General features: G+C 43.8%; 1 protein-coding gene across 1 annotated transcript in view; it reads right to left on the bottom strand.

Annotated features, from left to right (window-relative positions):
* Window positions 1-8,992, bottom strand: part of LOC124545308 (trypsin-1-like) — a 171,107-nt gene extending 162,115 nt beyond the window's left edge. Inside the window, exon 1 of the mRNA XM_047124213.1 lies at window positions 8,933-8,992. Within this exon, the coding sequence (XP_046980169.1) occupies window positions 8,933-8,990 (58 nt within the window). The 5' untranslated portion in view covers window positions 8,991-8,992. The remainder of the gene's footprint in view (window positions 1-8,932) is intronic.
* Window positions 8,993-20,130: the final 11,138 nt, after the last annotated feature.

The following is a 20,130-nucleotide window of genomic DNA, read 5'->3' as shown; positions in this document are numbered from 1 at the left end:
TGGGCCGTAAGATACTGGGCAATGTCTTCAGTTTTGTCCAACTATACAGAACTCCAGGAATTTTTTCTAAATGTTTCAAGAAATGACAATTCAGACACTGGGGCCAAATCAAACGGCTTTTTGATTAATATGCAGACATATGATTTCTTTTTCACATTATCACTTTTGGTAAAACTGTTTGATCACATTGATACCGTAAACATAGCACTACAGAGGAAATCCCTACACTTAGAGGAGGCCAATAAGATGATTTCCACTTCTATTAAATTTATGAGAAACAATTTGGAATCATTCTGGGGTGAAGCAACTTCAAAATGTCAAGATATTGATGCTGATTCCCCAAAATTACCCCGTAGAAGAAAAGTCCCTAATAAATACGATGACTCCATCAATTCATCTGTAGAAACATTCACTGAAGTATGTGGCAAGTATAGAAGATTGTATTATGAAACAATGGATACATCCATCAGCTTCTTTGAATAACGGTTCAAAACTCAATCATTCATGTTTGTAAATCAAATTGAACAATTTCTTCTTGATGATAACAAACATTCATTCGATATGTTATCTTTCTACGAATCAGATACAGACAAAGAACCAAAGAACGCTTGCTTCTCCACCAAAGTATGTTTCACGAGATTATCCAAAGTAGTGATTCTGCGAATATTAGTTCGTTGGATGACATAGTGAAGTACCTAAAACAGGAAAACCATCTGTTTGACCTACTGCCTGAACTAGTGAAATTCATACTTGTAGTGTTGACGATTCCGGTAACGTCCTGCACCGCTGAGCGATCGTTTTCTTGTCTGCGGAGGGTGAAAACGTATCTTCGTTCTATAATGAGGCAGGATCGTCTTAATGCCATCGCCCTTCTCAACGCCCATAGAGATGAATCGATAAATTCGACCTTGATGCCATATGTGACGAGTTCATATGCAGGAATGATCTGAGGAGGAGTACATTTGCCATCAAAAGTTAAGGTATGTTTCTTCAACTTTATTTATGTATTTGTTTTGTACCACTACTGACCTATACTCCGACTGAAATGACATTGTGATTGACGTTTCAGCGAGTCGAGGGGTAGGGGCTAGTTGTCAGCCAATCGTAGTTTGCGTGATTTTCAGCTGTTTGTATTTTTCAGTATCCTCACAATCATTTTTGTTTCTTGAAAGTTGTTACGCTGTGAGGGGAATTTCCCAAGAATATGATCTCATAACTCAAAACGGAAAGTATGCTTGCATAATACACCTCTCTCCTTCAGCACTTGTGTTGTTCCATATAATTATATTTCATAGGTCATTTTAGATAGCTTAGAATTTAAGAATGTGACGTGGGAATTCCATTTCAGATTGTCTTGTAAGTAAACAAAGCAATTTTGTTTCAGTGACACTTAATTTCTTGGTTTCCCAAAAAATATTTGGTTTTAATGGATTTTTAATTTTGCTGTGTGTGGAATTATATAGTGGTTTTTTTTGGGTTAATCAGTAGCTTATTCCTCACAAACCACTCTGAAATCTTTTCATTTGTGACTTCAGCATACAGCCTAAGAGCCTTTCTATTTCCACCTTCAATCAATACACTCGTGTCATCTGCAGATAGGACTGGTTTGGAGTGTCGAACATGTAGATGGAAACGCAAAGTTATCTGTCAAATGTAGTACCTAACAAAATGATTCATTTCCCCCCCCCCCCCTCCCCAAAAAAAAAAAAAAAAAATATTTTCAAGTCGGTGCCTCTATCTACTCCAGTGATTCGCTTTCTAATAAAACTTTATTTGGATAGACACAGTTATGCGCTAGAAAGTCAGAAACTTCACTGACGCCATTGTCAAAGCTTAATAGAGGAATAGGTAAAGCGGAAATACGGCCTCTCCAATATTGCGACAACAATCAGCATTAAAAAGTTCTGGTAGTACTTGCACAAGCACTGCCCCTTGAGTGATTTAACTTGTCCCAAAGTGGAATAACCACACAAAACTGATTGTAGGGAAGGCAGATGTCAGAACCACACGAATATTCCTGTGGCAACGTAATCTACCCACTATTGGCAAAGTATAAAATCCTTGTTTTGCCGTGTCTTGTTTACTGCTGGCTGGTCTGGACCCAAGAGGGATCAATAGAGGGAATAGAGAAGATCCAACGAAGAGCAGCCCATTTTGACATGGGTTCGTTTAGCAAGTGCGAGTGTGTTCTGGAGACGCTCACTAAACTACAGTAGGTACATTGTGCATCACCAGGGCCGGTTTAAGGCACAAACCACACAAGTAGCCGTTTGGGGCTCTGAGCTAGGTTCTCGCGCGTCTCATAGCCTCATTTGTCAGCTTCATGATGAGCTGGCTGCCATTTTGTTAACGGCCATAGTTATTGTGATATTTGTGCATTAAACAAGGTACTACGAGAAATTGTAATGTTTGGCAGTAAAAAGTAGGGGACGCTGTGAATTTGGGTTTGACCCATGACGCATGACTACTGGCCATTAAAATTGCTACACCATGCAGATGACTTGCTACAGACGCGAAATTTAACCGACAGGAAGAAGATGCTGTGATATGCAAATGATTAGCTTTTCAGAGAATTCACACAAGGTTGGCGCCGGTGGCGACACCTACAACGTGCTGACATGAGAAAAGTTTCCAACCGATTTTTTATACACAAACAGCAGTTGACCGGCGTTGCTTGGTGAAACGTTGTTGTGATGCCTCGTGTAAGGACGAGAAATGCGTACCATCACGTTTCCGACTTTGATAAAGGTCGGATTGTAGCCTATCGCAATTGCGGTTTATCGCATCGCGACATTGCTGCTCGCGTTGGACGAGATCCAATGACTGTTAGCAGAATATGGAATCGCTGGGTTCAGGAGGGTAATACGGAACGCCGTGCTGGACCCCAACGGCCTCGTATCACTAGCAGTCGAGATGACAGGCATCTTATCCGCATGGCTATAACGGATCGTGCAACCACGTCTCGATGTTTGCAAGACAACAACCATCTGCACGAACAGTTCGACGACGTTTGCAGCACGAATGGCAAAACGTCATTTTTCCGGATGAATCCAGGTTCTGTTTACAGCATCGTGATGGTCGCGTCCGTGTTTGGCGACATCGCGGTGAACGCACATTGGAAGCGTGTATTCGTCATCGCCATACTGGCGTATCACCGGGCGTGATGGTATGGGGTGCCATTGGTTACACGTCTCGGTCACCTCTTGTTCGCATTGACGGCACTTTGAACAGTGGACGTTACATTTTAGATGTGTTACGACCCGTGGCTCTACCCTTCATTCGATCCCTGAGAAACCCTACATTTCAGCAGGATAATGCACGACCGCATGTTGCAGGTCCTGTACGGGCCTTTCTGGATACAGGAAATGTTAGACTGCTGCCCTGGCCAGCACATTCTCCAGATCTCTCACCAATTGAAAACGTCTGGTCAATGGTGGGCGAGCAACTGGCTCGTCACAATACACCAGTCACTACTCTTGATGAACTGTGGTATCGTGTTGAAGTTGCATGGACAGCTGTACCTGTACACGCCATCCGAGCTCTGTTTGACTCAATGCCCAGGCGTATCAAGGCCGTTATTACGGCCAGAGGTGGTTGTTCTGGGTACTGATTTCTCGGGATCTATGCACCCAAATTGCGTGAAAATGTAATCACATGTCAGTTCTAGTATAATATGTTTGTCCAATGAATATCTGTTTATCATCTGCATTTCTTCTTGGTGTAGCAATTTTAATGACCAGTAGTGTAATACTGCGAACGAAATGGAGCTAACATATTGAATTTTTCTTTAAACTGTAAACGAGATCTGTGATTACCGCCAATTTCGAGGAAATGGATTGTTTGTAGTGGTGTAGTTTGTAGTGTGTGCAAACGATAGAGTGCAAGTGAAATATTCATAACATCCATCATATCTCATAGACGGTTGGAAACTCTGGAATGAATTTTTGGTAACTGATAGCATGCAAAGCGGAGAGTATTTTGCCATATAGCTAACATTCGAACTTTCTTATATATTGCGATATATGCACAGATTTTTTCAACGAAATAATGTAATTATTTTAATAGCTATCGATAGCTAGTCAAATAACAATTGGAATGTGTTTGTATAACATAAGTGAAGGAATCATACTTTTATTATTATACTCGGTGTGGGCTGTTGACCTTATTTGTCCTCAATTGTTTAATTAATAGTCGCAATCGCAGCTGTTTAAGGGTATTAACGAGGTGAAATTGTGTAAATCCTGGTGTGTTTTGGGAAAAGAAGCTAATATAAGAGAAACAAAAGAAGGTGCACAAGACAGGCGAAAATAAATCGCTCCCACTGTTGCAATTTCCGCGTAATCCTGTACTTATTGTGTTTTAATAAAGAACCGTTGATTTGTCGAATTATTGATCGTACTCACATAATATATAAATACTATCATTTGCTGACTAGCAAACTGTAGCTTACGAGTTTCATGTGATATTTGTTGCGAAGGCTTCGGCTACAGAACCACACCTTCCCCACCACTATCATTCTCTCTTCCCCAAACTCACCGTCTGCGCCGCTGGGGGTCAAGTAATATTGCACTCATTCCACCAAAAGGGATCCGTTACATTTTGGTTACACGATAAATCACACAAATCTAAGGATTGTCACTTCAGTTAAATATCAAGGGATTAGAATTACAAACAAATTATAGTGGAATGATCACATGGATAACGTTGTGGGAAAGGTTTTGTTGGCAGAACTCTTAAAAGACGCAAGAAGTGTGCTAAAGAGACTGCCTACGCTATGCTCGTCCGTCCTCTGCTAGAATACTACTGTGCGGTATTGGATCCTTTCCAGATAGGATTGTCGGAGGACAAAGATAACGTTCAAAGAAGGCAGCGGAAAGACTTAAGTGTCCGTTTCTTCCGCGCGCTGTTTGAGAGTGTAACGGTAGAGAAATAGCTTGAAAATGGTTCGATAAACCGTCTGCCAGGCACTTAAGCATGAACTGCAGGTAGTCATGTTGATGTAGATGCTTCTGATTTGCTATTATTAACCTTTGGGTATTTTGACTAATAAAATGCAAGTCTGCAACCGCGGATGATGCTGTAGTATACAGAGAAGTTGCAGCATTAGATAATTGCAGCGAAATGCAGGAAGATCTGCAGTGGATAGGCACATGGTGCAGGGAGTGGCAACTGACCCTTAACATAGACAAATGTAATGTATTGCGAATACATAGAAAGAAGGATTCTTTATTGTATGATTATATGATAGCGGAACAAACACTGGTAGCAGTTACTTCTGTAAAATATCTGGGAGTATGCGTACGGAACGATTTGAAGTGGAATTATCATATAAAATTAATTGTTGGTAAGGCGGGTGCCAGGTTGAGATTCATTGGGAGAGTCCTTAGAAAATGTAGTCCATCAACAAAGGAGGTGGCTTAAAAAACACTTGTTCGGCCTACACTTGAGTATTGCTCATCAATGTGGGATCTGTACCAGGTCGGGTTGATAGAGGAGATAGAGAAGATCCAACGAAGAGCGGGACGTTTCGTCACAGGGTTATTTGGTAAGCGTGATAGCGTTATGGAGATGTTTAGCAAACTCACGTGGCAGACTCTTCAAGAGAGGCGCTCTGCATCGCGGCGTAGCTTGCTGTCCAAGTTTCGAGAGGGTGCGTTTCTGGATGGGGTATCGAATATATTGCTTCCCCCTGCTTATACCTCCCGAGGAGATTACGAATGTAAAATTAGAGAGATTCGAGCGCGGACGGAGGCTTTCCGGCAGTCGTTCTTCCCGCGAACCATACGCGAGTGGAACAGGAAAGGGAGGCAATGACACTGGCACGTAAAGTGCCCTCCGCCACACACCGTTGGGTGGCTTGCGGAGTATAAGTGTAGATGTAGATTTCACAGCAAAATACCGAGCGCATCGGCAGTGCTCAGCGCTGGATGATGAACTTTTTCCCGACATAGAATAAACGCCCTAAAAGCAGTGGAAAATCTTGCAAAGATGTTATTTCTCCAAACACAATTACTGTGAGCTTGGGTGACGACTTTCCTGAAGCCACAGCCATCTTTTAAACAGTTACACCAATGCAGATAAAGCATATTTAATTTGCTTGTTGTCAAACCTGCGAGGGCTATCCGGAAAGCAAGATCCGATCGGTACCGAAGTGGAAACCGTGGTAAACAACAAAACTGTTTTATTTGCACAGTTTGCAACACCTTCCACCTACTTCTCCACATAGTCACGGCTCCGACTGAAACATTTGTTGTAGTGCTGTACCGACTTTCCTATACCCTCGACATAGAAGGCAGCCGCCTCCGCTTTCAGTCACTTCTCTACGCTGGTCAGTAGTTCGTTGCCTGTGCCAAAATGCTGTCTTCATTGCCGGCGGTTCATGTGAGCAGAGATCAACATCACAGGGAGCCAAGTCTGGGCTGTATGGAGGGAGATGAAATACTTTCCATCGAAAATGTTGCATGGGGTCCCTCATTGCCCCTGCAGCGTACGGCCAGGAAGACTCTTGGAGAAGGAAATGCATGACAGGTACGTTATGCGGGTTTGCATGAAATCAGGCGCAACCTCGCAGTGGGCACCTACACTTGGTGGGAGACACTATTGTTCTAGACATCGTTACGTTCTCACTGGATGCTCAGAACCGAAAAGAGCGACGTGACGTGACATATCAGAGACACTGCACAACATGTCTGTACAAAGCTTCATAGGATTTCCACTGTCGTTTCCATTTCGCGACCTATCAGTCATTAGTTTTCGAACAGCTGTCGCGATTCCTTGCTTCTAAAAAAATTATGACCTTCAAATGAAAAGTGACATTTTATTAGCGCACTTATCGTTACAATCAGTAGATAGCTTTGTAATCAAAGATGTAAAAGTAATACGTTAAGAACCTCAGTTATCTGGCTCGCAGCTATCTAGCCCTCAGTACTACACAGTGTTAACAAAAACATGAAGCTTTGTGACTGCATTGCAAGAGGGCGTCTGCCTCAATCCCCCATAATACCCACTGTGAATCTCGGTTACAGCGTTAAAAGCGCACATTTCCTTCTGAATCATTTCACATTTCGTGTAATTAACTAAGTATTAGAACATTTATCGAAAATTGTCTTACCAAGAGCCGGCCGGTGTGGCCGAGCGGTTTTAGGCGCTTCAGTCTGGAACCGCGCGACCGCTACGGTCGCAGGTTCGAATACTGCCTCGGGCATGGATGTGTGTGGTGTCCCTAGGTTAGTTAGGTTTAAGTAGTTGTAAGTTCTAGGGGACTGACGACCTCAGAGGTTAAATCCCATAGTGCTCAGAGCCATTTGAACCATTCTTTACCAAGAATCTAACTAAAATCACTAACGTCTGAGGGAGGAGAGGGCAAATGAAATGTCGCTTGTGTGGAAAAATGTTCTCGAAACTGCACTGTCCATCACGAAGAGGTTTATTGTCAAAATTCAGGCAGCGTATTACCTTCTCCCACACACACCAACTGCATGTGATTTGCCCATTATACCTGTTGACACCGAAACCGGATCCGATTTGCTGTCGAGAGCAGGTGCCATAAAAATGGTTTAAATGGCTCTAAGCACTATGGGACTTACCACCTGAGGTCATCAGTCCCCTAGACTTAGAACTAATTAAACCTAACTAACCTAAGGACATGGCACACATCCATTCCAGAGGCAGGATTCGAACCTGCGACCGTAGCAGTAGCGCGGTTCCGGACTGAAGCGCCTAGAACCGCTCCGGCACAGCGGCCGGTGTCTAAGGGAAAGGAATAAATATAGTGAAGTCAGGTGTTTTTCTTTCAAAGAAATGATTTAAAGGTCGGTATGATGCAGGTTTTAACAGGGTTCAACTAGAACTTTACTATGGTTAATTACAAGCCTCGTTGTGTCTTCCAAATTATTAAAAATTATTCTTATCCACCGGTTTGGCATCCCCCCTCCCTCCCTCCCCCGCCCCTATGACCTATCGCATGGACACTCCTGAGCAGGAGTAGCCAGCCAGTGAAGGGGCGCATGTACCAAGCTGGGACAGTCAGTCTTCTAGCCCGTCCGTGTGGACTAGACCTCAAGGGAGCAATGGAAAGTGTTCTGCGTTAAGCAAAACATGTAATTTCTAAAATTCCTTGCCGGTTTTAGACTGTTTCCATGCTACTTTATTCACCTAAAATCATCTAAGAAACTTTAAAGTATGTAAAAATTTAAACTTTTTTTTTACCAAAATGTTCTTGTGTGTTGGGGGGGGGGGGGGGGGGGCGAGGGGGTGTCACGATCCCCATAATCGCTGCAGAGAGACAGAGAGAGAGAGAGAGAGAGAGAGAGAAAGAGACAGAGAGAGAGAGAGAGAGAGAGAGAGAGGGAGGGTGAGAGAGAGAGAGAGAGAGAGAAACAGAGAGAGCATATGCGTGTTCGTGTGCAAGTGTGCACAAAAGAACTACGTGCAAAACATTTTATTTTCATTTCAGTACGATATTTTTTTATCACTGTAAGCCTTTTTACTCATTCTCATATCATTAGATTTTGGTAAAGGGGCCGAAGACCTCGACATCCAAACAGTCCTACCGTCATCATCATCGTCATCCTACATCTTTGAAAATGTCAGTCAACATAATGCGTAGTAGAACAGACGTTAAGCATGATACTACATAAGAGTGTATGGCGATGACCCAATGTCAGTAAAAGTAGAAAGCTGTCACACTCTAACATCTCACCTACAAAAACGAACCGAGCGGCTCAGGACAAAGTCTTTTTGGAGGTGTCGCTCGTTTAGGCATCCTCCTTAATAGTAGCTGTTGTAAAAACGCAGCTTTTGCTGGTATCTGACATACGGATTTGCATTAAGAGCAAATGATATCCTGAAGCTTGACGCCTACGATTAAAACCAGAGAAAAAAGAGGAAAGAGAAGAAGTGTGAAGGACTTGCGAGTGAGCAGGCAGTTTACCTGAGACAGCAGCGGCCCACAGAAGGAGCAGCGGCAGGGCGGTGCGTGCAGCGGCCATCGTGTGCGGCTGCGACTGCGTTCGCCGCTGACGAACGCTGTTGCTTTATAGCTGAGGAAATCCCGTTATCGTCCTATTTCGTGGAAAGCATGCACCTTTAACAGTATGCACTCCTCACACATCCAGCTCAGCTGCGGCAACCTGGAGATTCTGAGATAAGTAGATTATTTGAGACAATTTCTCTTGAAGTGCTTTATCAGTGCTCGGCGCCGGCGTTTTCTCTAGACAAACCGCTGTAAGGCCACAGACTTGAGAAACTGATGCCACTTGAGGTTATGACGCAAGTGGCTTGGCAACACTTTAGTATATGAAACGTGACAACAGCTACCCACTTTAACTACTATCCGACAGCGTTGCCAAGACTGAAGTGTGTGATATATTTCATAATTAATTGTACTTAGCACGACCTAAGCTATTCACTAGTTTTAATTTCCTGTGTGTCTGAATGTATCATAGTTCCATTCTCTCTTTATATCCAAGGATGAGAGCGTGATTACTTGGATGAAGAACTGGTATAATCTTAAGTCTGTTTCTGCTGTCTATTCAGTCATTATTTTGTAAAGCCGGTTGCAGACTTATTAGTTGTGTACCAATGTCCATTACTCGGGAAGCGACGGAAGCGTGAGTGGAGAACTGTATGATTATCACGCCCGTTCTGAAGTCAGTAAACTGATTGACGTCAAAATGACAGAACATTTAGCTTTGCTGTTATCGGTGCGACGAGATATTAAATCTTAGCCTTGTGAACACTGCTTTTTCGCGTTCTTGCTTGTTATGCATGCATGTTCTCGGTAAGTTATGATCTGTTTATTTTTTCACTATCCGTTTTCGATACATTTTGACAGCCGGTATTTCATACTGGAAATATAAACGCGCAGACTGTTGGTTCGGTACTGGTTCCAGACGCTTGAGTAATGTTGTAACATATATCGCACGAGTCTTTTGTGCACTTTCCGTTGGAGAGGTACATCTTTCTGACTTTACAAGAACGGCAACAGAACGGGACGGATGCACCCTGCGCTGATATGCGTTTCCTTAACAAGTACAAACGAGATATGATAGGCTTGGGCTGTCTTCATCATGACGCCCGTAACAGGCACATTATGCCACAACACACAACTACGTACCGTTTTTCCCTCCGTCTGTGTCTCTTATTGCGTTAGAGACGAGCTGCAAGCTGTATGAATCCTCGATATGGTGACCCTTGCTTTTGGTTCAACCCCTAGCAAACAAGTCCTGTTGGCTCGGGCTGTCAGTCTGTGGCAGGCCGTTGTGGCCGAGCGGTTCTAGGCGCTCCAGTCCGGAACCGCCCTGCTGCTACGGTCGCAGGTTCGAATCCTGCCTCGGGTATGGATGTGTGTGCTATCCGTATGTTAGTTAGGTTTAAGTAGTTCTAAGTCTAGGGCACTTATGACCTCAGATGTTAAGTCCCGTAGTGTTCAGAGCCATTTGAAGCATTTGTCAGTCTGGTTGCACCATCGTTCCTAGTTTCCGTTGCAGTCGTCGTGCGATCAACTGTGATTGGTCGCTTGATGTGGCAGTAAACGTGTGAATTGTACATAGCTGCTATCTGGAGGTAAGAGGACGAATATAGGCATAATGTCTTGAACGCCGCCACCTAAATGTACTCACGGCTGACTTCTCAGCTCGGAAGAGTAGCACAATTTTTGGGGAAGGGTGATCAAATATCCTCCCCTCCTCCCTCTTGTGAAATACGCATTTCTTTTCTCAGAACATATTTATTGTTAAGAACCAGAATCTGGTGACAACATTCACCAACATGTCTTGTCCATGTCCTATTTTTCTACGTAGCCTCCATCACGTTCTATGACCGCACGCCAACGTTGCGGAAGAGCTTGTACTCCCTGCTGGTGAAAGCTCTTGTCCTGTAGGCGTAGTCATGTTTCCACTGCATGACTGACACTCTCGTCATCTTCAAAGTTTGTTTGGCTAATGGTTCAAATGGCTCTGAGCACTATGCGACTTAACTTCTGAGGTCATCAGTCGCCTATAACTTAGAACTAATTAAACCTAACTATCCTAAGGACATCACACACATCCATGTCCGAGGCAGGATTCGAACCTGCGACTGCAGTGGTCGCTCGGTTCGAGACTGTAGCGCCTAGAACCGCACGGCCACTCCGGCCGGCCCCAAAGTGTGTTTCCTGTAGAGAATTTTTAAGCGGCCCAAAGAGATGGAAGTTCGAGGGTGCCAGGTCTGGACTGCAGGGTGGATGAGGCAGTGACGTCCAACCCAATTTGGCGATACATTCTTGGGTTCTCAGACTTGCGCGTGGGCGTGCGTTGTAGTGTTGGAGCAAGACTTCTGCTGGATTCTTGTCCGGTCGAACTCGTCGGAAACGGTTCTTGAGTTTATTCAGAGTCTTTCCGTACGCCTCTGAATTGATAGTTGATCCTCTTGGCATCACATCCACGAGAATGACGCCATCACAATCCCACAAGACTGTCGCCGTGACTTTTCCAACAGAAGGGGTTGTTTTGAATTTCTTATTTAGTGGTGAATATGGATGATTCCACTCCTTTTTGTTTCCGGCGCAAAGTGGTGCACTCAGTTTTCGTCCTCCGTAACGATCCGTGACAGAAAGGCCTCTCCGTCGGTCTCAAAACGCTCCAACAATTCAGATGAAATGGCCTTTGTTTGAATGTTGTGGTCCGCTGTGAGCATTCGTGGAACCCATCGTGAGCAACTCTTTGAATATCCGAGAGTCTCGATCATTTCAGAAGCACTTTCAATGGTGACCGACAACTGTAGAGGCAATTGTAGAGTTGCGATGCGCCGGTCGACAGGAATAATGGCATCCGCACGATTCACCATGTCTGGAGCAGTGGCTGTGACAGGGCGTCGAGAGCGGTGGCTGATCATGGAGCTCAGTTTCTCCATTTCTTGAGGCTGTAACTTTCTTTACGCATCGCCCAACTGTACTATCAACTTTAGCATCGCCATACCCTGCACACAAACGTTTATGGCTGTTCGCCACGGTTTCTTTTTCTGCACACAAGAATTCAATAACAGCACGCTGGTTGCAACGTAAGTCGTATGTAGACGCCATTTTGACGCTGCACTACGGCTCTGCCATCTGCCAGAATGGTTCGAAACTTCACCGGCGCACAGAAAAAAACACGAAATGTGAAGCACCAACAATGACGTTGTCTATGAATATTAATGGATTTTTAAAAAAACGTGGGGCATTACTTAACGACCCTCGTTCTAAACAACTTACGCGGTGCATGGTCATCCACGTCCAGTTGCAGGTTGCCTATCGAACGGTCACGAAAGCCAACAAAAATTTTACTTTCAATATTACGTATAATTACTTACTGAATTTAAAAATTTTAATTGCTGCCATTATGTACTCATTTTGTGTTAAAGGCTTAACACAGTAAGACTAGTATTCCAGTTAGAAACTGCCAGTCTGTCTTGGGGCAGCTTAGCTCGGTGCACGCAAATACCAGACTATATCCATTCAGTACATGAGAATGGGAGCATTTCAACAGACTTTGCACACAATTTCAAACCTTTATGAAAGTTTCGCTCGCTGACAGCCCCCACAAAATCACACAACGGAAAAAGTTTATCGTTCACTGCTTTTTCGCTGTAAATGCAGTAAAATTTCAGCAACGGGCATGACGTTTTAATTTACTACTTCTTTACTACTGCCTCTATTTGCAATAAATTTTGCAGACAGTATTTGCATATATCACTGAATTAATCTTCAAAATTAGATCATTGTGCAACACGTAGTTCAGGAGATGAAACATCATAAAAATTGAGATGTGCAAAAAACTATCTTCCGCTTAAAACGGAGTATAAATTACCCAGCCTATACTCATCCAGTATTTGATAATGAGAGAGCTTAGCAACTTCCAACAACCTTTAAACTTAATTTTAAACTTATTTAAACTTTTTCTCGCTTATATGTTTAGCGACAAATGTTTAACATTTTTCTCATTTCTTCTTCTTCTTGCGTTACGGCCTCTATAGGATCACGGGTAGCCCCTTCGTGCACTGCATTTTCCTCCTCTTCTCCCAGAACCTCTTAATTCTTCCTCTTCTTCTCTCCCACTCTTCTCCCGAGATCTTCAGTTTCCGTATCTCCTGTCGGCTCCACTGGTGGCATTCTAATCTTTTCCTGTATTCTTCTCTGTCATTGATCTCCAGCATATGGTCCCGTGGTTAGCGTGAGCAGCTACCGAGAGAGAGGTCCTTGGTTCAAATCTTCCCTCGCGTGAAAAGTTTAATTTTTTATTTTCAGACAATTATCAAAGTTCAGGCACGCACAGATAATCAACTTCGCTCTCCAAAATTCCAGGACATTTTCAGATTTGCTTGTACATATGCAGGATTTGACGGTCTACACACGGAAAAATTTGAAAACGTTAAAAACATATGTTTTGACAGAGCACAGGAAAACCTGTGGGACTGTGAAACTGTTGCATTCATTTGGTGCAGTTTATGTGACAAACTCTTATGTTTTCATCACTTTTTGGGAGTGATTATCACATCCACAAGAAAACCTAAATCGGGCAAGGTAGAAGAATCTTTTTCCCATTCGCCAAGTGTACAAGTTAGGTGGGTCGACAACATTTTCCTGTCATGTGACGCACATGCCGTCACCAGTGTCGTGTAGAATATATCAGACGTGTTTTCCTGTGGAGGAGTCGGTTGACCTATGACCTTGCGATCAAATGTTTTCGGTTACCATTGGAGAGGCACGTCCTTTCGTCTACTAATCGCACGGTTTTGCGATGCGGTCGCAAAACACAGACACTAAACTTATTACAGTGAACAGAGACATCAATGAACGAACGGACAGATCATAACTTTGCGAAAATAAACTTGTCACTCGAGGGAAGAATTGAACCAAGGATCTCTCGTTCTACAGCTGCTGACGCTAACAATGGGACCACGGCGCTCCTGAGCTCAGACTCTCTTTGATGTTGCCTATATTGCGCATAGACTACTCAGTTTGTATATTTTGCTTATTTTTTTCGTAGTTCCACACAACTTCTTCCTGTTTTCTCGATTGATCTGTGTTCAGTTTTTCAAGGCCTATCCACTATGCCAACTTATAACTGAACCTGAGGGGGGTGCGATGGGGAGGTTCCCTTGTTAGTGTCAGGATGGCCCTTTCGAAGAACTGCCACACAAGTTGCTCGTGCTGCTTAAGCTGCGCCACGATGCTGGTCTCAGTGGTCACGTGAACATTCTCACACCCGTGGACGAGGTTCTCTACGCCCACATATCATAGACGCCCGCCAAGATCGTTGTATTGTTAGGGCAGCAGTGGCAGATCGTACAGCTATCACAGCTCAGATAAGAGGGCTTGTGAGCCCAGACGTGTCAGTACGAACTGTTGCGAACCGGTTGTTAGCAGTAGGACTAGGGGCACTCACCGCTCTATACCGTCTCCCATTCACGCCATCGAATCGACTTGCACGGCTCGACTGATGCCGCCAGAGGATCACTTGGAGGACGTAAAGGCGCGCCGGGGTCTTCACCAACGAAAGCAGATGCTGCCTGCACGCATGTGATGGTCGTTTGCACGTACAACGTAGACCTGGTGTCTCGCAGAGGGCATGCGTCTAAAACATACTGGCCCCAACCCAGGTCTTATGGTCTGGGATGGGATAAGGTACAACTCTTGTTCATCTTTCGTGTTTCTGGAGGGGACGCTAACCAACGCTCGGTACGTGCAGAATGTTTTTAGACCTCTTCTTTTGACTTTCTTGCAACAAGCAAGTGACGTGTTGTTCCACCAGGATAATGTTCGCCGACACACTGCCTGTGAAACTCTGCGTGCTCTGCAAGACGTGCAGGAGCTTCCCTGGCTCGAGCACATATGGGATGAGTATTCTACATCTGTACGATTGACTGCATGCCAGAGTTAGCGCCTTCATGGACGCCTGAGGAAATTACACGACAACCGATATGAGCACTTCAGCATGGGCCGATATCTGGTATCTCTGAACCGCTTGTGCAATTGTTCTGTAAATGTACTAATTTCATGTGCTCCGCTTGCGGTGTTGCAACAATAAATCTTGAGTGAACTGTAAACCTCTAAAAGGGTGCAATACTTTTTATCGGGCAGTATATTTTAGTTCCACTTTGCCGTACGCCAGGAAGTCTGTGATAAGTATTAATTTGGCTTTTCCAGTAGTGAAATGTAACATATTTGGCATTAATCAGTTTACAGTGTTACTTTTGTAACTGCAATAAAACGGTTCTTCTACTTCTAAAATCATTTGTTTCTGAATGATGGATGCATTTACTATCACTAACTTATTCTGAGTACATAGCCTCCAGTTCCTCACAGTTTTTCGATGCACTAACTTGTGTTCCAGACTTCTACCGCATTACAAATTTGTCGTTGGTATCTGGGCGTCATATGTTATTGAATGTACATGCAGAATTTTCATAACATTTTCGAAGATGCTCATTCTTGGTAGAGTGCCTGGAGTATAAAAAACTACTTGCAGCACTTTATGAAAGCTATAGTGCATATTTGCAGAATAAGGAGAGGGAGAATTCGTATTCAGAAGCTGAGTTCGTTTCCAAGAAGGAGTGAAATTTAGTCTAACGTCTCGTCTACGTCGAGCTGCTAGACAAGGAACGCAGCCATGGACGCATGCCAACCTGGTGTCTGCGTGAAGCGGCTGAGGGAAACATAAAGACTTAGGACAGCAGGTTGAGAATATGAAGCTGCGCTGACACAAATATTAGTTTGGTGCTTTAACTGCTGCGCCAATCGTTATTCTCTATAAACTCCCAGTCAAGAGAAGTAGAAAAGCTAAAAAACAGATATCTGGCGAGACAGGCTAAATAAATAAATACACTCTTTCTTTCTTCCTTCTTCTGCCGTGCGGGATTAGCCGAGCGGTCTAAAGCGCTGCAGTCATGGACTGTGCGGCTGATCCCGGCGGAGGTTCGAGTCCTTCCTCGGGCATGGGTGTGTGCGTGTTTGTCCTTAGGATAATTTAGGTAAAGTAGTGTGTAAGCTTAGGGACTGATGACCTTAGCAGTTAAGTCCCGTAAGATTTCACACACTTGTACTTTCCTTCTTGTCTTTAATACGTGTCTCCACGGGGTCCGTATAAAAATTTGGGTTTGACAGCGTTAGTGGTAGAGTGTGTCCAAACACCCTTCATGTGGTCACCCACTCCTTCTCCCACCCCCTCCTACGCGGAACGGAGTTTGTGTATCCCATCTGTGTACCACGCGTTGAAGTGTGTGAACGTTTTAGAGATGTAAGGTGGGACGTGGGTACCATTCGAACGTGGAAAACACCTAAAAGCCAGATCCACGCTGACGGACGTCTCGACCCTCGATCCGGTACTGACTTTCCTCCCCCAGTACCGGAAGCGGCGTGCTAACGCGCTTGGCTGCACGGGTGGTTTAAATAAATAAGTACAAGACCCTGACAAAAAAAGGAAGCACCCAGAAGACACCCGGGAAGAGTCGGACAACATTTTACTTCCTCCTACATACCTCTCGCGAAATGAGCTCGACGAGAAAATTCGATAAATTACAGCTAATACAGAAGCTTACCGACAGTCATTCCTCCCATTCGCCATTCGCGAGTGGAACATGGAGGGGGTGGTAAGTTACTAGTACCAGATGTACCCTCTGCCACACACCATAAGGTCGCTTGCGGAGTACTGATGCAGAAGACATGGCCGCATCTCTATGCAACTTCGTACATGTACTGGCTGTCAGTGGACATGTATATGATTAGAGTTGCAATTGTCCGTGACAGGTAGGAAAGCCGTCAGAGTGCATTAATGTTGTACCTGTACGTGTTTAGTGTTGTTACCAGGCCTGTACGGTACACAGCAATAGATGTTGAGTGGTCCCTGTGAAGAACTTAGAGATGTCACATACGCATATGGGGCAGCATAATCAACTCAGTTTCAAAGGGGCCTCATTGTGTGTGTCCATTTGGGCGTTTGGTCGCTTCGTGCAACATCCAGGTTTGGGGGGTATTCAGTTGTGACAGTGGCCTGATGTTGGACTGCATGGCAACGTGAGAGCAGGCATACTCGCTGTCAAGGTTCCGGTCGAGCACGCCTGTCCATCACAAGGGAGGATCTGTACACTGTGCACCAAGCACACTGCAACCTTTTCACATCTATGCCTGCCATCAGGAGGAAAATAATGGATTCCCTGCAACATTCTCTGTTGTCCCACACCGTTTGCAGGGCTGGAGAACTGTGATAACACGCATAAGGTGCCGTTAACGCCAAAACAGAAGTGGATGGGTTTGGAGTGGCGCCTTGACTGGGAAGTGTGGACTGCGTTGCATTGTGTTCATTGATGAATCTCGGTTCTGCACTGCCCTGGATGATCGTCGTCGATGATTATGGCGGCGATCTGGAGAGAGGTCTCATTTATACAATGTTCTGGATAGGCACAGCGGTGTTACTCCTGTCATCATGATGTGGAGAACCATTGGGTATGACATCAAGTTACGGTTGGCAGTAACTGAGTGACGCTCGAGGGGCACGAAGGTACTTCACGTACATCCTGTGTCGTCACGAGTCATCTCTCGTGTGGCAATATTATGGCGCCATTTTTAAGAGGACAATCCTCGCCCACACGAGGCTAATGTCTCTACGAATTGTTTGCGTCATGTTGAGGTATTCCCATGACCAGCAAGACCCCCAGATACCTTCCCAATAGGACATACGTGGGACCAGCTTGGACCTGAGCTCCATCCCACTCCCAGTATCCAGGATATCAGGCGCCATTTACAACGGCTGTAGGCTAGATTGCCTCAGGACACCATTCACAATCGAATCAGCGCATGCAACAAGGACAGACGGGGTGCAACGTCGTACCTGTAAGTAGGCTCGTACTGCCTAGTTCTTTGTAAATTTCGCTCAATTTTGTTATCATTAAAGCAGCATAACATATCGTCTCACCATGTGACGTTTCATTTAGTTTCCTCCTTCTCTTCTGGGTGTTTTATGTTTCTTATCGGACAGTGTATTTCCAATTCTGAAAACAGAACCAAAGCGGGATTATCAGGTAAAACGTGCACAAATACGTAGAAACCATATCTTAATAGTTAATGCAAGAGACGCAGCCAAAGCGATTGTTGTAGAAAACAGTGCGTCACACGCAATGTTGCTAAAATGGGAGTATTTGATGGAAAAATTATTGAACCAAGTTCGAAACCATAGGGGTTACTTCGACGCTGAAATGTAAATTTTAGCTGAAAGTCCTTTTTCTATTCTATACATTTTATCAACACTTTATGCACAATCATTCAACAATACTGACTTGTTAAAGTTACAGCGTACGGACTCATCATGAGTTTGATTGGAAAAAATTCAACGAAAATTCGAACAACCCAAAGAAAATTTATGTGAGGTGCCAATCGTTCGTCACCTTGATTTGAATGACAACTTTTATATTGGAACTTATAGCAGTTATAATTTACCTGCGTCAAGTTATACTTGCTAACTAAACAAAAAGGACAAGTAGAGCACAGAATAATTGCTTTCAGGAGTTGCCCACTCGCTGCATACAGAATGACATTCACGATAACTGGGACATAGACAACTGCAATAGTTTGTTACTTCATTAAGGAAGATCGAAGTAACAATCGACTATAAAGGCCCTGTCTTTTATCATAAACTGCCGTCTAAGATACAACCGTTCGACTGGAAAGCACCTACACTACACGATTTTGATTTTAAGATGAAATATTTCCCGGAAAAGACGATAAATGCTACACCCAGCACCTTGTGTCCGGTCTGAACACTAAAGACAAAGACCACCAGCGACGAAAGAATTGAGGACGAACTTCATGACAAGCGTGGTAGGACCAAAATTCGCCTTGAGTCGCAAATCGTATTTTTCATTTAAATGCACGATGTATTTCGATCGCTGGGGCTCATCTTCAGGTTCTTGATCAATTTACATCACGTTTTTGGATTTAGGTTACTACCCAAGTGCTTTTGAAAGGACATAGTTATATTACATGTAGCTCATTATGACTACAATTTTTACAAGACTAAGAACCGAAAAATTTCTTACTATTTCCAGTAGTGGCTACATAATTTCTGAACACAAAACGAGTAGACATTATTTATGCATATGCACACTTTTCGTCTGAGCACTTCTGTAAGCAAAAATTCACGCTCTAAGGAGGACCAGTAGTAACCAATATCCAAAAAAAGTATGCAAATTTATCGAGAACCTGAAGATGAGCTCCCAATGCTCGAAATGCATCGTGTATTGAAATAAAAATCACGATTTGTAATAGCAGGTGGTTTGTTTTCTTTTATGCAAAAGTCTCAGGAGAAAATCTGACAGCAGTGAACAATATTAAGGAGCAAAATTTGTACGAAAACAATTGACATTACTAAACACGAACAGAATGGAACCAGAAATCGAAGTTTATCAAATAGGTATATAACGATGTGAATGAAATCAAGATACAGGACGTGATATTCAAAAATCAAGATAATATTTATCGATGAGCTCAAACTTCAGCTGATAGCCAAGTTCCACTCATCTTGCAACACGCCATCGATGAATTAACACGCTGCACACATCTCAGCTGTGGGAATTCTGTACCTCGAAAATTCATAACGAAATTTTCCACACAAAAAAGAGGTGACCTATGTGCGATGATGCTGAATTTGCAGAATGCGGTGTGTTATTATGGATGGACTTTCAACGGACAAAGGAACACAAGCCACCTAAGTGTTTTGGAAACTTACGCTGGAATATTGTGGAATCAATATGGATTTCCCAGAGAACTATCATATGAAACGCAGCACGCTCTGTTCGTCCACGTTATCTAGGAGGCAACAGATAACAGCAGCGCCCATACTGATGCATTTTGCTTGACTTCCGGAAGGCGTTCGATATACTTCAGCACTGTCATCTTATGAACAAGATATGGGCGTAAGAAATATTCATACCAGTTTTGCAAATGAAATGAAGCGTTCCTTTAAAAAAGAACACAGCATGTCATTCTTAAAGGAGAGATATATTCAGATGCAAAAGTAACCTCGAGCTACGGACCGTCAGGCGAATATTGTAATTGGATTAAAGACCCACTAGCAATCAGAACAGAGCACGTCATTCTTAACGAAGTTTATTCCATAG

This window comes from Schistocerca americana, chromosome 1 (genome assembly GCF_021461395.2).
Source record: "Schistocerca americana isolate TAMUIC-IGC-003095 chromosome 1, iqSchAmer2.1, whole genome shotgun sequence".
Lineage (NCBI taxonomy): Eukaryota > Metazoa > Arthropoda > Insecta > Orthoptera > Acrididae > Schistocerca > Schistocerca americana.
This window is presented reverse-complemented; position numbering and strand designations above follow the sequence as displayed.